Source organism: Sus scrofa, chromosome 13 (assembly GCF_054392235.1).
Source record: "Sus scrofa isolate SSC_HxYL_T2T_F1_AM1 chromosome 13, Sscrofa_HxYL_maternal_Yorkshire_Landrace_v2.0, whole genome shotgun sequence".
NCBI lineage: Eukaryota > Metazoa > Chordata > Mammalia > Artiodactyla > Suidae > Sus > Sus scrofa.
In genome coordinates this window covers 161,714,926-161,737,784 of record NC_139395.1, presented here as the reverse complement: position 1 = coordinate 161,737,784, position 22,859 = coordinate 161,714,926, and the positions used below count along the sequence as shown (strand labels likewise).

General features: G+C 35.8%; 1 protein-coding gene across 2 annotated transcripts in view; it reads right to left on the bottom strand.

Annotated features, from left to right (window-relative positions):
- Nucleotides 1–16,563: 16,563 nt before the first annotated feature.
- CD200R1 (CD200 receptor 1) overlaps nucleotides 16,564–22,859 on the bottom strand; it is a 41,582-nt gene continuing 35,286 nt past the window's right edge. The window contains 3 exon segments of one of the 2 annotated variants that reach the window (NM_001243546.1): nucleotides 16,564–17,592; nucleotides 18,625–18,670; nucleotides 19,216–19,324. In NM_001243546.1, coding sequence (NP_001230475.1) covers nucleotides 17,440–17,592; nucleotides 18,625–18,670; nucleotides 19,216–19,324 — 308 coding nt within the window. In that variant the 3' untranslated portion in view covers nucleotides 16,564–17,439. 2 annotated transcript variants of the gene reach the window in all.

Here is a 22,859-nt window from a genome sequence, read left to right as displayed (position 1 = left end):
TTAACTTGTTTGTGGCCTAATGCATAGTCTATCCTGGAGACTGTCCCATCTACACTCATGAAAAATGTGTATTCTGCCATTTGAGGGTAGAGTGTTCCACATATGTCTGTTAAGTCTAGTTGGTTTATAGTGTTGTTTGACACTTCTATCTTCTTATTGATTATCTGTCTAGTTCTCTTCATTATTGAAAGTGGACTATTGAAGAAGCTGTTATTGTAGAATTGCCTATTTCTCCTTTCAATTCTGTCAAAATATGTATATGTTTATAATAATTACATTCTGCATGTTATATAAATATGTTGTATCTGCATTCTGACTTTGTTCTCAAAAGTTAGACATTTTTATTTGCAGTGGAAATAACTTATTTCCTGTATGCCCAAATCTGTTCACATTCGAGGTCACTTTTGGAGATGTTGCATTCTTTCATCAGGCATGCCTTAAGTTGATTATGGTTGGACATATCTGGCGCTCCAGGTACTCCCTCATCCTCTACAGCCAGCTTGCCTCACTGCACCTCTCCTTCAATTCTCTGGGCAACCTTTCTCATCCTTCTCCTCTACCTGCCTTTCTAAAGTATGTTTTTAACACTGAAATAGTTACTCACATGAATTTCCTGTTCAGGTTGATCTTTATCATAGACATTACCACCACTAATAACAACATTTTATCAATAGCATTGAACTCATGCATGCAAATATATCATTACACACAAACCAAGGATTAGGTTTTCACAGTGTGGTCAGTTGTGGTCATCACAAACATTGTGGCTTAAAAGAAGCTGTTCTTTGCTTATTTCTCATCTGAACCACAGTCAAGGTGGTTGGTTATATTGAATGCTACAGCTTCTGCTCTATTTTAGCAATGTATTATTTAATCGGTAGTCTCCAAATGGTTGAGATAATGAATAAGACTTTACTTTGTTTTACTTTGTTCCTGAGAGGGTTTTTTTCTACCTTCTTCCCCCACTCAAGATGAAAACTAGCCCTGCTAATAACTCCATGACTACACTGTCAGATAATAGGTCCTACCACACATTCAATGAGTGGCATGACATAGAGTGAGTTACAATGGGCTTTATTTCATCTTACCTGCAAATCTGAACCAAAGAGGACAGGGTGAATTTGAAAACAGATACAAGCCCTCATTCTTTTAATCTCTCCTCTTCCTCTTAGACTTCCCTAGTTATAAAACACACAACAGGAGCGCTAGTGCTATCTCACCAAACAAGATAGAAATGGAAATTTTAAGTCATGAGTGGTGAGAAAAAATAAATTCATTTCAATGTATAATTAGGACTAAATACTTGAGAACACTATGTATAAAGAATGTAAATATTTTAATTTGTGCATTTCATGTATGTAATATGTATGTATACATTTGTACCTGTAATTTGTACATTTTAAAATGTAACAATAATATATAACCAACAAGTCAGAAAGTGGAAGGAAAGGCAATTAGAATAACTGCAAAGCTGTTCTTTAGCTTTAATGGCAGGGATTCAACAGACACTGTGTGACAATGAAAACATAGTTTTAAAAATGTACAGTTATATTATCCTCTCAATGTTGTTCACAATCTTTTATTAACTTAGAGAACTCCTTCAGAAATTGTACCTCATCTGGTAAAGACTTTTTTTCAATACATAGGGGGCAATAGTCCAAACTCATTGGAATAGTCATGTAAGCAGATCTTCATTCTCTACTTGGCATGCTGCGCTTTTGTTTGTTTTTCAGTTTATTGATTGCTTTTTACATCACTATGATACACTAAAATTACTGCCTCTAAAAAGCATTCACTTTTTTTAATATACAAACTTTATTTTTAAGAGCACTTTGAGATCCACAGCAAAATTGAAAAGTACAGAGTTCCTATAAATTCCTTGTCCTCACATATGCACAGGCTCCCCCATTATCAGCAAGATGTACCACCAGAGTATAATCAGTGATGCTCCATTATCACTCAAAGTCTTTAGTTTACATTAATGTTCACTTTTTCATGTGGTAGAGATATTTTCATCTCACATTTAATAATTGCTTCTGTTTCTCTAGCTTAAAATAAAGTAACAATAAGTATAATATTTATTATTTAAAGTAACATGTTTATATAAAACATTTTTGTGAAATAATTTCTATTTTTTCCTTTGTTTTACTTATATTCATAGAAAAGCATTCAGTTAGTGTTAACAGTGGTTATTTTGAGTGGTGGAATTTGAAGCAATTACACTTTTCTATATTGCCTCAATGTCTTATAATAAGCATGTTTCATTTTCATCAAAATAAAGTTCTATTGTTTGAAAAAAAAAAAGGAAAGAGAAAAATACATACTCAAGGGACCATTCATAAATATTCGCACAGTAAATGTTAACAATAATTTATAACATATTCAGCAAAATTGTCTAAGAATAGTATCTTGAAAAACCAGAGGAGACTCAGAAAAAATCCAGAAAATAGAGTAGTAAACATTTCAATTTGGGAACATAAGAACAATAAGTGGGATAGGTGGAATAGTTCAAATATTTATTTAGTCTAAAAATGAGTGTATGTGCATCAAACATGACTCATACTTAAGGCAGGTTAGACCAAATCCCCTGTCGTACTAGTCTGCAAGAGCGGCTATAATAAAATACCGCAGACTGACTAGCTAACTTAACCACACAGTGTTTGACCAAAAGGCAGGTTTTTAAGGTTGAAGGGTGTACATGCTATAATCAAGAAAAACCAAAGTCCTACTTGTGTTAATTTTAAATAAAATGGCCAGCAAAATATAAATATTTATTTATAAAACAAGACAAAAACAGAGAAAGAGAGAGGAAACTTAGCAACTAAGAAAAAATTCTGAGTCTTAACCTCCAGGAATCACATAAACCTTGTTATAACTCAAAAAAATAAAAAGACCCACAGCCAGGGACTCAGTAATTTACAACTGATACAGGTAAGCCAAATGATATAATTTATGAATTTTCACTATTTTTTCACATTTGGCAATATTTTATCACTTTATATAGTTTTTAAAGTGGTATCTCCCAAACTTAAAACTAATTCAATCTTAAGTAGTCCTAATGTATATTTATGATCAGCTAAAACAGCAATTTTCAGACTTTTTTTGGTCTCAGGAACCATTATACCCTTAAAAATCATTGAGGATTCCAAAAACTTTCCTTGGAAATACTTAGACACAAATACACAAATACTCCATAAGGCATCAAAATAATAGTATCAACATATGCCATGTAGCATATAGAAAGCTGGTGTGCACTCATGAGAGAATTTAAGTGCAAAAAGCAAATAAACTATTAGTATTATTATGAAAATAGAAACAAACTTGAGGTCCTTCTGCAAGTGTTCCTTGGACCGCATTTCTACTAAAGCTAAGTTAATACAAGCTTGAAAGCTCAAATATTCTTCTTTTATCCTCTGTGGGTCAAAAATAGTAGGGAGAGAAAATATAGAAAAAAGAAAAATGCAATCTAATTTAGTACTTGTTATTCTTCATTTAACAATTCTAGTTAGCAAAGAAATTATGAATAAAAATCTATTTACATTTTTAAAAAGAAATTTGTTTTTATTATGTCTTGATATATCTAAAAATATATGGATTTGAGACATAAAAGTTTTTCACATAAATCATCAGTTACCCCCAACATTTATTTATTGCTTATTAATAAGAAAAAAAATAGTTTAAGTGATATGTGAGCCATATGGTATAGTGCCTGACAGAGTAGTAAACTTTCAAAAAAATAACAGCTTTTTCTATTTGTTGTTTGTTGATGCTATTGTTACTGTTTTAAGTAGTAGTTGTTTCTATCAATCTTCTGTAAGAATTGAATACTAAGACATTAGAGAGAGCTAGCAGGATCATAAATTTTGTTACCTATGAATTTTCCATTTCTTTGAATATACTTTGAATGCACAGTCCATTTTAATTAACTGATCTTTAACTGCATCCAGTGAACTTCCAAAAAGCAACGGATCCCACAACAGTCAGAATGCCCAGAAGGAAAGAGAGACACACAGAATCCAAGGGGTGAAATAAACTGGAGGCTTAAGATCTTTAAGCACAACCACAAGTAATGCCTTTATACATTCCTTATGACGAGTCAGGTTAATCTACTGATGTTAATAATACTTTCTGCTCAAAGTAGCAAAGAGATCTGAAGAAAGTCAGGTGTTTTTCTTTTCTCAAAAAAGTTAGAAATTTCAAAAAATGTTTGAACAATGTGCTACTTAGAATTTAATTTAGAGGGTTTTATTCTTAGAAAGTGAATATAATAATATTATACAAAAAAGAACCTCCAGAAGGTATTTTGGGATATTTTCTGATATGATTCATAATAATTTTTAAAGAAATAATCAAAAGCTATCTGAAGAGGTAGCCCTCCCTATTCCTACCTGTTGCCTCTCCTCTGTCCATCACCCCCTGAAATTGCTTTTAAGGCACTTATCAATGATCCACTGATTGTTGATTCAAAGGATTTTAACTTCTACCTGACGTCTTTAAGGAACTTGAAACTGTTGCTTCTTTCTCCCTCAAACTCTTCTGTTGGTTTCCAATGATTTTCTTTCACCATTGACTGCATTCCGTCTCTTTTATTAGGTTCTCTCCTTTGGCCCACTCCTAAAAATGTGTTCCTCAGACTCCATCTGGGTTCTTGCTTCTCTATCCAACTCATCATCCTTCCTTGAAAAATTTGATTCACTCCTATTGATTTATCCATTGCTTACGGGAAGATAACTCCCAAATATGAATCCTATTCTAACTTTCTATGTTTTAAATCTGTATTTCCGGGGGACAAAAAATGGTGGTGGAGGAGTAAGACATGAGGCTCACCTACTCCTACAAATACATTGAAAATACATCTATATGTGGAACTATTTGCACAGAAAATTTGCTGAAAGCTGACAAAAGACCCCAGAACTCTGATAGAGCAAGAAAAACCACAAAACTGGGTAGGACAAAAAAAGGAAGGAAAAACAAGGATAGAAAAGGAGAAATGAAGTGGGTCAGGACCTGCCTGCCTAGGAGGGAGCTGGAAAGAGGAAAAACTCCCACACACTGGGGAGTTCCCCCAGTGAGACCAGCCAGGACAGATGAAGACTTTTGGAATATTGGAGGCTACATGGGAGAAACTAGAATTGGTAGCACATAGACAGCCTGGAGGGACTAGAATCTGGAGTGACCACATTTGAGGCTGTAAGCTGAGGAAAACCTTGTTGGGCTTGGAGGATAGGCACCATTGTTAGGGGGTGCTGGGGGAAATGGGTGGGATCCATCACTATTATCTCCTGTTAGCGCTCTCAGGCTGCAAGACATCAATGGCTCCAACTCCAGGATCAACCCTCAAGTAGAGACTATTTAGCATGCTGGGGAGCAGCCCACCACCCTTAAGGCTACAGAGAAAGTGGAGCAAGTGAAGGGAACCCTTGGAAGAGGCAGAGGGAATTCAGGAATAGCACAGGCCCCATGACCCCAGTCAACAGCCAGGTTGGGGGATATGCTAAAGCTATTGCTGAAACAGTATAAATGATCATGGGAGTTGCAAGGTGTCTTCTGGGTAGGCAGAGAGCTGTGAAAAGCCCATTTAGTTGGCAAAATTATTTCTGAAACAGCATAAAAAGTGCCAGGAGTTGCAAAAGGCCTGGTGGGTGGGCGGAGAGCTGTAATCTGCCTAGGGGGTGAAAAGTGAATTTGGAAATAGCACAAAGGACCCTGGGAGTTGCAAAAGGCCTGGTGGGCAGGTGGAAAGCCGCAAAAGGCCCAGTAAAGGGGAACGATGAATTTGGAAACAGCATACACTGCCTGGGTGCCACAAAAAGCACAGAGGATCAGTGGAGTGATCTCAGGAACAGCACAAACTCAGGATCCCTGCCAACCACCAAGCAACAGAGTCTGTGTACACTGCACAGCTAGCCAAAGAAGCTGAGAGGGGTCCACTGGTGCACGTGGTACTTCACAGCAACTACAGGGAGCACTCTGCAATCAGCATGGAAGGGGGAGGGACCACAAGAATGGTGCAGGTCCTATAGCTACAGAGAGAAACTTTCAGCAACAGATAGGGAGCAGCACCCCAACCCTTGGGGCTACAGGGAACATTCCCTAGACTAGCCAAACAAAGGGAGTGACTACAGAAAGGCACCTGCCCCTGCAGCTACAGAGAGCAGTCCTGAGAGCTTCTCTGACAAAGGGAGGGATGCAGGAACACCTGCTGACACTGCCAACAATGGAAAATTATCCTGAGAGCTACCTAGAAGCAGGAGGGGTCGCAGGAGCCAGTGCTGCCTCCCTGCCACAAAAGCAATCCCAGGAACCATGAACCACTGTCAACTCTCTCACGGACCCCATTCCTAGCAACCACCCTGCTCCAGGGAAGGTAGCATAATATCACTGCTCCCATCACATGCTCTGAGTACATGCGAGGCACTACCACCCCTGAGAACTCCAAGACTAGGCACCAGCTGCTGCACCTACATACCTGCTGTCAAGGGTGCAATAAACATAAAAAGTTAGACATCATGAGATGACAAAGAAATAGTTTTCAGGCAAAGGAACAAGACAGTAACACATGAAAACAACTAAATGAGATATGTGATCTACCTGAAAAAGAATTCAGAGTGATGATAGTAAAGATGATCCAAGATCTTGGAGGCACAGACAGAGAAGTTACAAGAAATGTTTTACAAAGAGCTAGAAGACCTAAATAACAAGCAAACTCAGATGTGTAATTTAATATCTGAAATGAAAAACACACTAGAAGGAATCAACAAGATAACAGAGGCAGAAAAATGAATAAGTGAGGTGGAAGACAGAGTGGTGGAAATCACAGACACAAGAAAAAAAAATAAAGGAAAAAAGAATGAAAAGAACTGAGGAGAGTCTAAGAGATCTCTGGGACAACATTAAACATACCAACGTTCAAATCATAGGGGTTCCAGAAGGATAAAAGAGAGAGAAAGGGCCAGAGAAAATGATTGGAAAGATTATAGCTGAAACTTCCCTAATATGGAAAAGGAAACAGTCTCCTAGGACCCAGAGAATGGCAGAAAAGATTGCAGAATTGATCTGGAGGAGCAAATGGAGGATATTCCAACTCAAGATGCATCTTACAACAGAGAACATATCATGAGTAACTGGCAGAACTTCTTGTTTCTTACTGTTACATAATTAATATGTTACAAATTTGTATCATTCTTTTGTTTGATACAGCACAGGAACCTGTTCAAGGTTACACAATTATGAAACAGCTGTGGCAGAATTTGGACCCAGATAATCTGATTCTAGAGCCCCTGCCTTTAACCAACAAATTCTATAAACAGATCCTTAATAAATATTCACAGATGAAACTTTTTTTTAAAAAATGTTAAACTTGAACTGATTTTTCTGTTCTCATTTACAGCATCCCCAGGGTTGACACTTCTGGGGAAGAATAGAACTTCAGTGGGCAAAACTGTTGCAGGGAAGCCAGCTGCACAGATTTTTTGAGCTCCAAAAGGAGATCGCATCATTGAGAATGAATCTCAGGTTAACAGGACAGTGACTGTCCAAAGCACGTGCCACTGGATGGGCAACAATATATCATATGTGGCCTGCTTTGCCTTATATTTGTAGGGGACCAGCAGTCTAACCATAAGTAGGCAGACTTGCAGTAACTGATCTGATTATCAAAATTTCTTCCCAAACAAGAGCCATCATCTATTTATATACTCAGTTATCTCCTCAGGAAATTCTGATTGACTCAAGTTCCTCCGTGTGCTGTTTGTTTATTGCTGGGGCTCTGACTGATGTACATACACCATTTTGGAGATGATTAAATGTGAAAAATTATCTGCAGCTGAGAAATAGTGAAACATGTCACTTAGCCTCTCTGTGGCTCAGTTTCATTTCTTGTAAATATGAATAATATTCCTCTTAGAATTATTATGATTAAATAATTGAATGCATGGTGAATACTTAGAAAAGCATCTCAGATGTAGTAAGTGCTCAGTAAATATCCTCATTATTATATTTGAAGCATTGTGATAGGTGCCATGAATAGCACAAAGGTGGATAAAAGACAAAGCACACTTCCAGGCATCTTGGTAATCTTAGTCACAGCTTTAAGTCTAAAGTCAGATATTTTAACCTAAAGCCCAGTATTCTTCTATCAAAACTTCCTTGATAATCCAAAATATCTGAAAAGAAGACCACTGTACCTTACTGCAAAAGCACTCTTAAAACACTTTTTGAAAATAAATGAAATATTATTAGTTTTAATTTTTACAGTAATGCAAACTAATAATTAAAATGCATTGTCAAAATGTACTAAGAATTAATAAAAGATAAAAATTAAAGTTGTCTTCAATGTAAAAATGGTAGTTATTCAGAAACAGATCATGGGCATGGAGGGAAGACTTGAGTTTGCCAGGGGGAGGGGGGAGAGAGGGGGGATGACAGGGAGTTGGGGGTTGGTAGGTACAGACCATTGTATTTAGAATGGATGACTGATGGGATCCTGCTGTACAGCCCAGGGAACTGTGTCTGGTCTCTTGGGTTAGGAAAAAAAAAAAAGAATGGGTGTGTATGGGTGGCTGGGTAACCTTGCTATACAGCAGAAATTGAAGGAACATTGTAAATCAACTATAATTTTAAAAAAGTTTTAAAATGGTAGTTATTTATAAATAAATAGATTCTTCAAAATATAAGATAGGGAAGAGATTAGAGAACTAATATTTATTGAACATCCACTTGGTGAGATGCTAGATCGAGTACTCACAAACTCTTATCAGGGAGAAATGACTACACTCACTGTACAGATGAGGAATCTACCTCTGAAGGGACAGAGCAGAGATTTAAACCCAAAGATGCTATAGTTAACAGAGGGAGCACAGAGAACTATGCCTTTTCTATATCATGCTGCCTCCAGAATACTTTTTTTTAAAATCCCCTAACATGGCTTAAATAGCACATACCCACTTATCAGGAAATTTACATTTATGTGTGAATTTGTTCTTAGACTCTTTTTTTTTTTTTCTTTTGCAAATGGTGCAAGAATGCAGTCTAAAAATTATCACAGGTGTCCGTTTTCAAAAAACAAGACTTCTTTAAAGACTTGCTACTCAAAGCATGATCACAGACGAGCAGCAACAGTATCACCTGGAAGCTTGATAGAGATACGTAACATGAAAGGACTATTCTAAAATTGTTAGCTAAGGAAACTAGAAAAAAAATAATAAAATTGAGCACTTTAAAAGACACAGAAAATTATGGTGGAAAGCAATCTAAAATACCCTTCTCATCATGGTTTCCTCTACTTTAGCCCAGTAGTTTTCATGCTTCCCTCCACCACTCCCAACAGACTTGCCAGCTATGAAAGGGAGAAAAATTGTGAACAGTATTCCACCAGCTGAAGACATATTCTGAAGGGAATCCTCTTTTGTTTTTTTTTTTTTTCCTGTCCTTACCTCTGTGTTTTTCTTCTACTATACCATATACCTAGCTCTGGTCTTTCCTTCCACTCTCTCCCATAAGCACTGTTGAGAAATCCCCTGCTTCTGTACTCTACTGTTTTTCTCATGCATGAGGAATTAAAGAAAGATTTCCTGTTTGGAGAGTTGAGGTGATAATGACTGATAATGACTTCCTGGTTTGTGCTTTTATACATTTATTCCTCTCCTGAGAAGCATATACATTTGGCCCACTATTCAGATCAGGTCTATTGAGAGTTATATTCCGAATAAGGTTAAAAATGATTCTTCTAAGGCACATAGCATTGTATTCATTTTTATAAATAAGGAAGTAGAGAGTCAGAGAAGTTAAGTAACTTATTCTAACTTGGTTAATGACAGAGCTGTAGGACTAGGATAGAAATCAAGATCTTTTCATGGGTAGTTTTCCTTCCCCCCGCCCCCATAAATTTTTTTAAAACTTTTATTGTGTTTGTATTTTGTTTTTTGGCTGCCCTATAGCATATGGAGCTCCCAGGCCAGGAATTGGATCTGAGCCACAGCCTCGAACTAAGTCACAACTGTGGTAATGCCAGATATTTAACCCATTGTGCCAGGCCAGGGATCAAGCACATGTCCCAGTGCTCCCAAGATGATGCCAATCCCTTTGGGCCACAGCAGGAGCTAGTGTAAATTTTTAAAAATGTTTTTATTATAGTTGATTTACAATGTTCTATCAATTTCTGCTTTACAGCAAACTCGTTATATATATATATTACATATATACACACTCACATTCAGTTTTATACATATACATACATATGCATACATATACATACATATGCACATACATTCTTTTTTTCACATTATCCTCCATCATGTTCCATCACAAGTGATCAGATATAGTTCCTTGGGCTATACAGCAGGACCTCATTTTTTAACCACTCCAAGTACAATAGTTTGCATCTGCTAACTCCAGGCTCCCAGTCTATCCTACTCCCTCCCCTTCCTCCTTGGCAACCACAAGTATGTTCTCTATGTCCATGAGTTTGCTTCTGTTCTGTAGATAGATTAATCCGTGCCATATTTTAGATTCCACATATAAGTGATATCATATGGTATTTGTGTTTCTCTTTCTGGCTTACTTCATTTAGTATGAGAGTCTCTAGTTTGATCCACGTTGCTTCAAGTGGTACTAGTTTGTTCTTTTTATGGCTGAGTAGTATTCTGTTGTATATACGTACCACATCTTCTTAACCCATTCATCTTAGATTGTTTCCATGTCTTAGCTATTATGAGTAGTGCTGCAATGAACACAGGGGTGTATGTAACTTTTTCAATGAAAGTTTTGTCTGGATATATGCCCAGGAATGGGATTGCTGAATCATATGTTAGTTCAATAGGTAGTTTTCTGAGGTATTCCCATACTGTTTTCCATAGTGGTTTTATCAATTTACATTCCCACCAACAGTGTAAGAGGGTTCCCTTTTCTCCACACTGTCCAGCATTTATTATTGGTAGACTTATTAATGATAACCATTCTGACCAGTGTGAAGTGGTACCTCATTATAGTTTTCATTTGAATTTCTCTAATAATTAGTGATACTGAGCATTTTTTTCATGTGCCTGTTGGCCAACTATATGTCTTCTTTGGTGAAACGTCTATTAAGATATTTTGACCATTTTTCAATTGGGTTTTTTGGGGGTTTTTGCTGTTGTATGAGTTTTTTGTATATTTTAGAGATTAAGCCCTCATCAGTTCCATCATTTGCAACTATTTCCTCCCATTCCATAGGTTGTCTTTTTTTTTTAATGGTTTCTTTTGCTGCAAAAAATCTTGTAAATTTGATTAAGTCCTTCCTCTCTCTCTCTCCCCTTCCCTTGCATTGTATTGTGTGTGTGTGCATGTGTGTATCTATTTGGTTACTTGTGTGGCTTATGAGAGAAATCAAACATTATCTCTACCTCTAGAAGTATGCACATTAATTCAGAAAATACTGAGACAGAAAGTAATTAAAAGTAAACTATTGCCTTTGGAATGGATAAGCAATGAGATCTTGCTATGTAGCACTAGGAACTGTATCTAGTCCCTTATGATGGAGCATGATAATGTGAGAAAAAAGAATCTATACATGTATGTGTAACTGGGTCACCATGTTGTACAGTAGAAAATTGACAGAACACTGTAAACCAGCTATGGTAAAAGTAAAAATCATTATTAAAAAAAGCGAAACATCCAAAAAGACTATAATACAAAATGGTTCTACTCATACAATTCCCTTCCAAGTATGAGGTTTGTACTGGGGCTAGAGGTCAGTCTGCAACCAGGAATTAAAGCCCAGTTGGGGGGATTTTACTTTGATCTCTGGTGCACACCCAACGTACAAGCCCTGTACCTCTATCTTCCTCCATAGATGGAAGGGGACCGGGGACCAGTTACCAAGATAATGCTGGCTGTTTCTTATCTAAATTTCACCTGACATTTCTCAGGCACCTTCAACCAGCTCCAGCACCACTGCCCCCTTGGTCTTTCTGAATATGGCCCTAGTGGAATATCATCCCTGCCACAGTCTAACAGTGGATGCTACTGCCCATTGCACAAGCCCAGATATTTTCTGGGTCATGCCAGGTCCTCCCTGCTTCCATCACATATGCTTACACACTCACTCTAACACTTTTATACCCTGATGATGATGTTACTCTCTTCTACTTCATAATGTGTACTTAATTTCTTTTTCCTCTTTATTGTTTGTTTCTGGCTAAGGCATTTTAGGATATGCTGTTTCTGCCACAAAATAGAGGGTAAAGGAGGGAGTAAGCAATCTGCATATTTGATACAGAGTTAACATGTATATTCTGTGTGGATGAGGACAGTGAAGGCTGATGAAGTGGATTGGTGGGCAGAAGATTCTGCTTATAAATTCTCCTTACATCTTCTTGGGCAGACAATAATTCTTCCCTTTGAGTTTGTTCTATTAACAAGTGATTAACATTAATTTCAATTTGGTTATGCAAAAGGATGATTAATGAAAATTTCTTATGAAGAAAACATCAGGATCAGATTCTTGTCACCAGACGGGTTATTTCTCAACACATTTGAAGGTGAAAGTTAGATTTTTTTAATTGGTGAATTTTATTACCATCATATCCTGGTTGTGATATTATACTAATTTAGCATAATGTTATCATAGGGGTAAACTGGGAATTGTGCATAAGGATCTCTGTGTTATTTTGTACACTTGTATGTGAATCTATAATTATTTAAATAAAAGTTTCAATTAAAAAATTGAAAGTCAGGTCTATATCCTGAATCTTGAAGATGATAAATTTAGGATGATGAAAAGAAAGTTGGTTGCCAACTTACAAAACTTACTAGACTGATTTCAGAAGCTTAAACACATGGATAGAATAAAATAATCTGAGATATTATTATATACATGATCTGTCTATTAGAAATACCTCTAAATAATTAGGATATTATGTATTTCATCACTACAACTAAATTTTAGGGGAATTCACACCCTTTCAAAAATGTTCTTTAGTGCCTCTTACAGAGATTTAACATTGTATTGGGAAATTAGTGATTGTCATTTCTGATATCAGTCACTGGAAAAAATTTTTAACAAATCCATCACCTCACATGGTAACTGGTTTAAATTAGTGAACTTCAAGTATACAATACAGTATTAATTAACTATAATCATCGTGCTGTACATTAGATCATTAGATCCCCAGAACCCCAGAACCTACTCATAACTGAAGGCATGTGCCCTTTGACTAGAATCTCCCCGTTTTCCCCACATTTAAATCCCTGATAATCACCATTCTATTCTCTGTTTCTATAATTTTGACTTTTTTTCCCTTATATTCCACATATAACTGATACTGTGCAACATTCGCTTTTCTCTCTCTGTTCTATTTCACGTAGCATAATACCTTCCAGGTTCATCCCTATTGTCACAAGTGACAGTTATGTCCCCTCTTTTTAAGGCTGATTAATGTTACATTGCATGTATATATCATGTTTTCTTGATCCATTCATCCATTGACACACTCTTAGTTTTTTTCCATAGCTTGGCTATTGTGAATAATGCTTGTGAACATGAAAATACAGGTATCTCTTCAAGATAATAGTTTCATTTCCTTTGGATATATACTTAGAAGTAGGATTACTGATTCATGTGGTAGTTCTAGTTTTAATTTCTTGAGGAATCTTCATACTGTTTTCCATAATGGTTTTACTAGTTTACATTCCCACCAACAGTGTACAAAGCTTTCCTTTTCCCCATATCCTTGCCAGCATTCATTACCTCCTTTCTTTGATAATAGCCATCCTAATAGGTATGAGGTAATATTGTATCATGATTTTGACTTGCATATCCTTGATGATTACTAATGTTGAGCACTTTTTACTTTTTATGTACTTGTTGGCCGTTTGGACTTCTTTGGAAAGTTATCTATCATGTCCTTTGCCTATTTTTAAACTGGAGCATTTGGTTTGGGGTTTGGGGGTATTTTTATTTGTTTGTGTGTGTGTGTGTGTGTGTGTATATATATATATATATATATATATTTGCTCTTGGGTTGTATGAGTTCCTTATATATTTTGAGTATTGAACTCTCTTAGATATGGTTTGGAAATATTTCCTTCCATTTCATAGGTTGCTTTTTCATCTTTTCATTGAGGTATAATTAACACATATAACATTTATTAGTTTCATGTTACGACATAATGATATGTTATTTGTCTATATTATAAAATGATCATCACAACAAATTTAGTTAACACTCATCACCACACATGGTTACAAAATATTTTTCTTGTGATGAGAACTTTTAAGATTTACTCACTTAGTCACATTCAAATGTGCAATACTAGATTACTAACTATAGTCACTGTGCTCTACATTATATCCCCATGACTTATTTATTTTATAATTGTTAGTTTGTACCTTTGGACTCCCATCACCCATTTTATCCACCTCTTACCCTCTGACCACCTCTGGCAACCACTGATGTATTCTCTGTATCTGTGAGGTTGGTTTGGGTTTTGTTTTTGTTTTGTTTAGATTCTACATAAGTCAGTTCATATGGTATTTGTCTTTCTTTTGCTTTCCACTCAGCATAATGCCCCCAAAGCCCATTCATGGTGGTGTCACACATGGAAAGATTTCATGCTTTTCATGGCTAAATTATGTTCCATAGTATGTATTTACACTTTCTTTATCCATGCACCCATCAATGGGCACTTAGATGGTTTCCATGTTTTGGCTACTGTAAATAACCAATCCAGTAAAGCAGAGTAAAGAAAAAATAAAACAGAGTTGAGGGAGAGAACATAGTAAATGAAACACATAAAGTAAAATTGTAGAAATATGACCAAATACGTAAGTAATCACAACAAATGTGAATGGTTTAAATTCTCTTATTAAAAGTTAGAATTCTCAAATGAGCTAATAAAAACCAGCTGTATCTTCTTTCTTAAAAATCTATGTTTTTGTTTTCATAAAAGGTATGCCTAAAGTAAGGTGTCACAGAAAAGTTAAAAATAGAAGACAATGACACACCAGGCAAATACTAACCAGGGAAGGATGGACTAGACAGCTGAGGAGGGAGCTGTTTGGATTTCCCATCAAAAGACAACTGCCATTCAGCTCCAAGGAGTGCAACTAGCTGATGGGCTCCAGTTGTAACACCCTCAGGCTTCATTTCAGCTTTCTAGCTGAGGCCAGACTCTTCCCAGCCTGAAGCATGAAGGTGTATCAGGCTTTGACCATCCTTGCTCTTTAAAAAACTCTTTTTAGAAGTAATCCTTCCTCCAGGGCTTCTCGTTGGTTTGGCCATAACTTTGACAGTCTATGTCATGATGTGGGGATCCCCCCCTTCTATGCTACTTCCTCCCCTCTTTCCTTTCACAAATTTCATTCATCTCAGCATCATGTTCTAAAGACTTGCCCTCTATCCTGTTTCCAACCGCTTTAATCTTTCAAAGGTGTAATCTTTCTCCCTCAATTAACCTTTATCTTGACTAACTCCATCTCACCCTCTGCTTCCTAGAGTACCTAATGCATCTGGTCCAATCTCTAGATTTTTCAATTCAGCAGTTCTAAAGTGGATTTGAATAACCTTGGATAATTTTTTTTTCATTTCTCAATTCTAATATTCAACTATGTCTTAGAAGTGGAATATTTTAATAATTTTAATACACTAATTCACTGTATATGTCAATTTACAGTGTAATTTAACATTTAAAAATATCTTGAAGTCTTTACTATGGTGTCATTTGGCATGGTTTTTTTGACATTATCAAGTTAAGATGTAAAATACTTAAACAGGTATTCTGGAATCTAACTAAGAGTGAGCCTCATCCCAATGAGGGGACAGATGAAGAATTTAGAAAATGTCAAGGTCAGGTTTATGATACCTTGTGCACATTGCTTTGTAAAATTTATATGCAAAAATTTAATGGACTGTTTCCTTGGCCAAGTCAAAATGCTTTGATCAAAATATCATGTGCCAAGTGTCATTATATTAGTTTTATATACAAAATATACTGAAAATTCTTTTAAGGACAAAGGCTAGAGTAAGTAAATGTCTTCAGGGAGACAAACATTAATAAAATATCTGTCTTACATGTTTCAAACAGAACAATTAAAGAATGAATGGATTTTGTTTTAATTTCTACCACGTTGAAAATTTTTAATTTGCAGTATCATTTTTCCTACTGGAGTAAACAGACTTATTTTTCATAATTTTTCATAATTAAAAGTATTTTTCATAATATTAAAAATGATTAACATATACATTCCCAATATTTTATTCCATAGAAAAATAGAGGAAAGGACATGTCATCCCATGGCTATTCTCTTAGCACATAAACCATATTTTGTAGATATCCCAAGTCCTCAATAATGCATATTTAGCTGGCTACATAGCCAATAAACACTTGTTATTTGATAAATACATCACAATAAAATATACAGCATAAAAATACACACCTCCAGTTTATCATATCTGTAAAACTATTAGGCACCAGACATCAATACTTCTATAGAGATACAACAAGTTCAGAACAAGTTTATGTCCTCACATTTGTGTCCTCCCTCTCTCTCTCACACACACACATATACACATACACATATAAACATGAAAGAAAAATATAAATTCAGTTTTATTAAATAGTTAAATTCTTATTATAATCTTATATTAGCTAACATGAGGTTGGCATCCTACAGATATTAAAATAAAAGGAAAAGCACTTCAAAGAGGGTTGGAGGGAACATAAATGATACAATTTGATATATAAATCAATAATAAAAATGCACAAACCCTTTGACCTGGCAATTTCTCTCAAGGAAATTATCTTACAAATATATCCAAGCACATACGAAGAGATATATCCACAAGAAACATTCTATGTAGTATTGTTTATAACAGCAAAATAAACGAAACTTAAACCAAATGTCCACCACTAGGGTTTTGGTTAATTAAGTTAAATTCCATTACACACAATGGAATTTTATGTAACCATTAAGAAAAATGAGGTAGCTCTGCTTGTATTCATATAAAAGATCTCCAAGATATATTAGCTTTCTGTAAGTACAGAATTACAGTATGTTCCTATTTGTGTCTTGACAAGGATATGTGTATGAATGTATACATATACTATGCACATACAGATATGACATAGGCACATAAGAATTTTCTAGAAAATTATAAAAAAAAGTGTTGGTAATTGTTCCTTCTGCAGAGTTATTTGAAGTAACTCCGTTTTCATCATCTACTGTACTGAACAATTTGAATATTTCATCATGAGTATGTGCTATCTTTGTAATAATATCCATTTTTCACAGGACTGGGTAGTAACAGCTAAAATTCTAAAATTTCAATCGTATAAGGAAATGAATGAAAATCCTCTAGAATGTCTCTGTCTTCTAAGAATCTTTGAAAAACTTGTTTCCAAATAGACCTTCCATTCTAGAACTCTAAGAAAATCAAAACAGGATCCATACTGTATCTTGATTCATTTGTCCTCGTGAGAGATGCCAAAAACATATATAGTATGGAGATTTATCCCATCAACTTCATTTAACACCTGAGATGTCTTCACTCTGTTTGTGGTATCGTAAAGTGGATTATTCTTCTCCGTGTAGCTGGCATAGGGCTGCATTTCATCCTAAGAAAGACCCCAAAGTTAAAATCCATTTTAAAAAGCCAGAAGTCATTAGTTACCTATGTTTTTCTAACAAGTGCCCACAGTTCAGTGTTTACCAATAGCGGTCTCTGGGCTTACGTGAACATAAGAGCAAAACTCTCTAATATTTTGTCAAAAGTTATTGATTATTTAAGTTCAGTGTAAGATAATGTAGGTTTTCTGAAAGTAGGGGTGGAGAAGAATGAAGCAACATGAAGTGTTTCAGAGGAGAGAGTCAAAGATTCAGTAAACTACTGTTTATAAGAAATTATAGCGCTGGGTTACTTAAGAGGTAAGAGGGAAATGATAATGGTATTGAAAAAGGGGAGTCAAGACTTAGAGATGGTTTAATGGGAGAGGAAATACTAATTCAATTTCTCTAAAGATTACAGTCCAGGAATTCCCATTGTGGCTCAGCGGTAACAAACCCCACTAGCTAGTATCCATGAGGACATGAGTTCCATCCCTGGCCTCTCTCAGTGGGTTAAGGATCCGGCATTGCCATGAGCTATGATGTAGGTCTCAGATACAGCTCCGATCTGGTGTTGCTGTGGCTCTGGTGTAGGCTGTCAGCTACAGCTCCAATTTAATCACTAGCCTGGGAACCTCTATATGCCGTGAGTGCAGCCCTAAAAAGATAGATAGATAGATAGATAGATAGATAGATAGATAGATAGATAGATAGATAAAATTGATGATTAACAAGAAGCTACTATTTCTGTTTTTTAAATAAGTTCATTTGTATCATTTTTTAGATTCCACATATAACTGATATCATATGATATGTCTTTCTCTGCCTGACTTAGTAACACAACATTGTAAGTCAACTACACTCAATATAAAATAAAATTAATAAAATAAAATATGTAATATAAATAAAATACAAAATAAATTTTAGATTTTAAATTAAAAATAAAAAATATTAATATTGATGCAAATTACAAATTACATGATTAGATTTTTCAGACTACATAGCTTAGAAGTTTGCAAATATTCTTTTTAATCTTATCTCACCTCCTCGACAACTGGAGTAGGTTCTGTTTTTTTCAATTTACATTTTCTGCAAAAATAAAAATAAAGTGAAGTGAATGTCAAAATGTTATTATTTAGATTGAAAATGGAAAAACAAAACAGTATACTATTGATAATTGTGGTTCATTATGACAGAAGTTATAATAAATCAGAAATGAACTGCCAGAAATGAGTGAAGAATGCTGCTTGTTGTTAATACATCCAAATAAGATAATTCTGGATTCTAGAAAGGGAAGTGAAATTATTCAAAGAAGTTTGATGTAATAGAGTACATGTGACACCTCATCTTTGGTACATGAAATGAATTACCGTAATTCTTTTCCCAAATAGAAAATATCAGACATTGTCTCTCCCAAGATCCTGACCTAACTAGCTTAACTCACATGCTTGCATGTCTAAATAACCTAGAAAAATCCCCCTCATCATCAGAGTGGTCCAAGTCTATTAATTTCAGGACATGCTTGTGATTATAGGAGAATTGATGTTAATATCTTAATTTTGTGTAGCCAATTCCATATTTCTAACTCCTTTCTAACCCAATAAAGCTGGAGAACAGAAAATATCAGTCAGTACCTGCAGCCAAGGATTTTCAAAAGCCAAATGGATCCCACGATGACCAAGATAATAAAAATAGGAGGGATGATATATAGAATTCTTAAGTACATTCTTTTGTAATTATCAACTGTAAATATAGACACAAAAATATATGATTTAATATAATTCATCACTAAAAAGAAATGAGCTATCAAGCCATGAAATTATGGGGGAAACTTAAAAGTATATTACTATGTGAAAAAAAAGCCAATTTTAAAAGGCTAAATATTGTATGATTCCAAATATATGATATTCCAGAAAAAAAATAAGCCTATGGAGTAAAAAATTCAGGGGTTCTTATAGGTTAGGGTGGGAGAAGGGATGAATAGGTGGCCTGTAGAGAATTTTTACAGCAGTGAATCTACTCTATATGACACAATAATGGTTAAGTACATGTCACTTATATATTTGTCAAAACTCAAAAAATGTGCACATGATATAAACTCTAATGTAAACTATGGACTTTGAGTGATAATGATGTGTTTAAGTAGGGTCATTGATTATAATGTACCACTGTGGTGTGGAGGATGTAAATAGGCCGTGCAAGTGTAGGGCAAGAGTTATATGGTCTGTACTTTCCACTCAGTATTGCTGTCATCCTAAACTAAGCTAAAAATAAAGTCTATTTTAAAATTATATGTTCATATGTATTTATATGGCTCAAGAATGTCTCAAACTATATAAATTCATTTCTGTGATTTTATTTAAAAATTTTTTGACCCGTTAATAGTTCAAATAGGGAGCTTCTGTCATGGCTCAGAGGTAACAAACCCAAGTAGTATCCACACGGACGCGAGTTCAATCCCTGGCCTCGCTCAGTGGGTTAAGGATACAGCATCGCTGTGAGCTATGGTGTAGGTCGAAGATACTGTTTGGATCCCATGTTGCTGTGGCTGTAGCGTAGGCTGGAAGCCACAGCTCTGATGCCAGCAGCTGCAGCTCCAATTCAACCCTCAGCCTGGGAACTTCCATATGCCACAGCCCAAAAAAGACCAAAACAAAATGAAAAAAAGTGCAAATAATTGATCTAATAAAATTGCTTTTTCGTTTCAGACTCTTAGGTTTTCAACTAGACATGATCTTGTATCAGCATTTTGTTGCTTTAAAGATTCGTGTGGTGAATTCTTATAGGATGGAGGTGAAATTTTAGATCTCTCTGTTACAGTAATAGAGTGTTTTTCATCTCCAATATTCAGAAATAAACAGGGAGTTGTAGGGAAGGTAGTTGGAAAAATCGCCCTAATTCTAAAGTCATTTTTTTCAGGGCATTGAAACTGAAATGAATGCGTGGCAGTAACTTTAAATTACTTATTAACTGCTGGCAGCAATATAAAGCTCAATCTGACAAGAGGACAAGTCAACAACAGATTTGCCAACTCTGAGAGGTTTTCAGACTGTGCTCCTGGTGTTTCATGAATGTGGCTGGGGCAGCAGAGGGAGGCTGCCTCCAGTCCCCCACCTTCTTTTAATACTTTGTTTTTTAACACTGAATGTTTATTTGAAAAAGAAAAGTTTGGTTTTACAGTTAAAAACTACAACAGTGTTTTGAAACCCTCTCTTGCATTTGAAGTGCACTAACAGAGGTGAAGATCCACCCTGTGAGAAAGACATACCTACACTGGCTGGGAGAGGACTAGACAGTGCCTTCAATTCTGAGATTCTATAAATATGATGTCATACTTAATACTGGGTGGTCGGATTTCGTACATAGCCAGCAGAAATACTCTTAGTAAATACTGCTACTATTTGCTATTTACTTTAGGAATGGATCTTAGAAAATGGTAGTTTAAACATATGGGGTTTTCTCTTCTCCTTTCTTAACCCTTACTAAGAACCAGTAGAGAAATTTTGTAAAGACTTGCAAAGACAAAGAGAACATGGATGAAGACAAGGAGCAGAAATATTTCAACTTGTTTTTAGGTGAAAAATGAACAGAAGAATGGTAAATAATTCATAATGAAATAAATATAAACTTCAGTGAACTCCAGGAAAATTCTCGAGTAGGAAGGACCAAATATAGAGAAAGGGGGATGTGGGGAGTGAAATGTGGGGCTTAAAGTTGGAAGCTTCCTTGAAAGTCTGTATTAAGAACAAATAGGCTCCCACCCTGTGAAGCCAGGTCACCACATCTCTGACCAGCAGAAAACAGGAAGTGTGGCCCGAAGGAAATGAACTGGACAAACTCCAGAGTCAAGGATACAGATATAATGGAGGTTGGAGACAAAGTGTCAGACCAAAAAGAAGTGTTAAAGGAAAGTCTGACTTGTGGTTACCAAGGGGTGGGAGTCGGGTAGTGGGATGGACTGGGATTTTAGGGTGAGTCGATGAAAACCATTACATTTAGGATATAACAAGGTCCAACTGTATAGCAAAGGGATCTATATGCAATCTCTTGGACAGACCATAATGGAAAAGAATATAAAAAAGAACATTTATGTATATACACATATATATACATATGTAATATATATAAGTGAATGACTGTGCTATACAGCAGGAACTGGCACAACAATGTAAATCAACTATACTTTAGCAAAAAAATAGTAAATTTTAAAAAGGAAAGTCTGAGTTCTGAATATTCTTTCTCACACATAGCCCCATCCCCTTTCCTCCCTGATCCCAGAACACTGACAGTCAGGATTATCTCACCAAGACAAGAAACTGGAGAGTTATTTTCTGCAGAACCTAAAAAACCTCAGAGTCAATTCCTTCAAATACATAGAGAAATAAGAAATTTCCAATTAAAAAAAATTCATCCAGGAGTTCCTGCAGTGGCACAGTGGTTAACGAATCCAACTAGGAACCATGAGGTTGAGGGTTTGATCCCTGCCCTTCCTCGGTGGGTTAACGATCCGGCATTGCGGTGAGCTGTGGTGTAGGTTGCAGATGCGGCTCGGATCCCGCGTTGCTGTGGCTCTGGCGTAGGCCAGTGGCTACAGCTCCGATTCTACCCCTAGCCTGGGAACCTCCATATGCTGCGGGAGCGGCCCAAAGAAATAACAAAAAGACAAAAAAAAAAAAAAAAAAAAATCATCTGTTTTCACCCTAAGGAACCCAACTAGCTGTCAAGCCCAGTCACAGATAACATAGCTTGGAATCAGCTCCTTAGTGCTCGCTTTTAAGTGAATGAAGAGCCAAAGAGTTAAGGAAAGCCTTGTATGTGGAAGAAAGATTAAAACAAACAAATGTTGGGAAGGCGGAAGGAACTCAGATTAGACAAACATGGCATCAAGCAGAGGATGGAGGGAAAGAAGACATCCGGGACAATAGCTGTACACAGTAGATCTCATGATCAACCAACCAGGCCAGATTAGAACAAGAGCATGAAGAAACTCAAGGAAGACTGTCTTCAAGAAAAAAATGGAACTGACAGATTACTTAACACATTTGACCATGTGGAAGTCAGTATTAAGAGACATTTTCTTTTTTTTTTTTTTGGTGTGTTCGAGACAATTAAAAATAAGTACACATATTATTAAGGAAACAGAAAAGGAAAGCAATTAAAGCCAATAAAAACAAAATTTATTCAAAAATGAAAGTATGAGTTTATTTCTTGATTCGGTACTTAAAACATACATGTTCAAAATCAGGTAAATAGTGGCCATTTAATTTAACCAAAATTT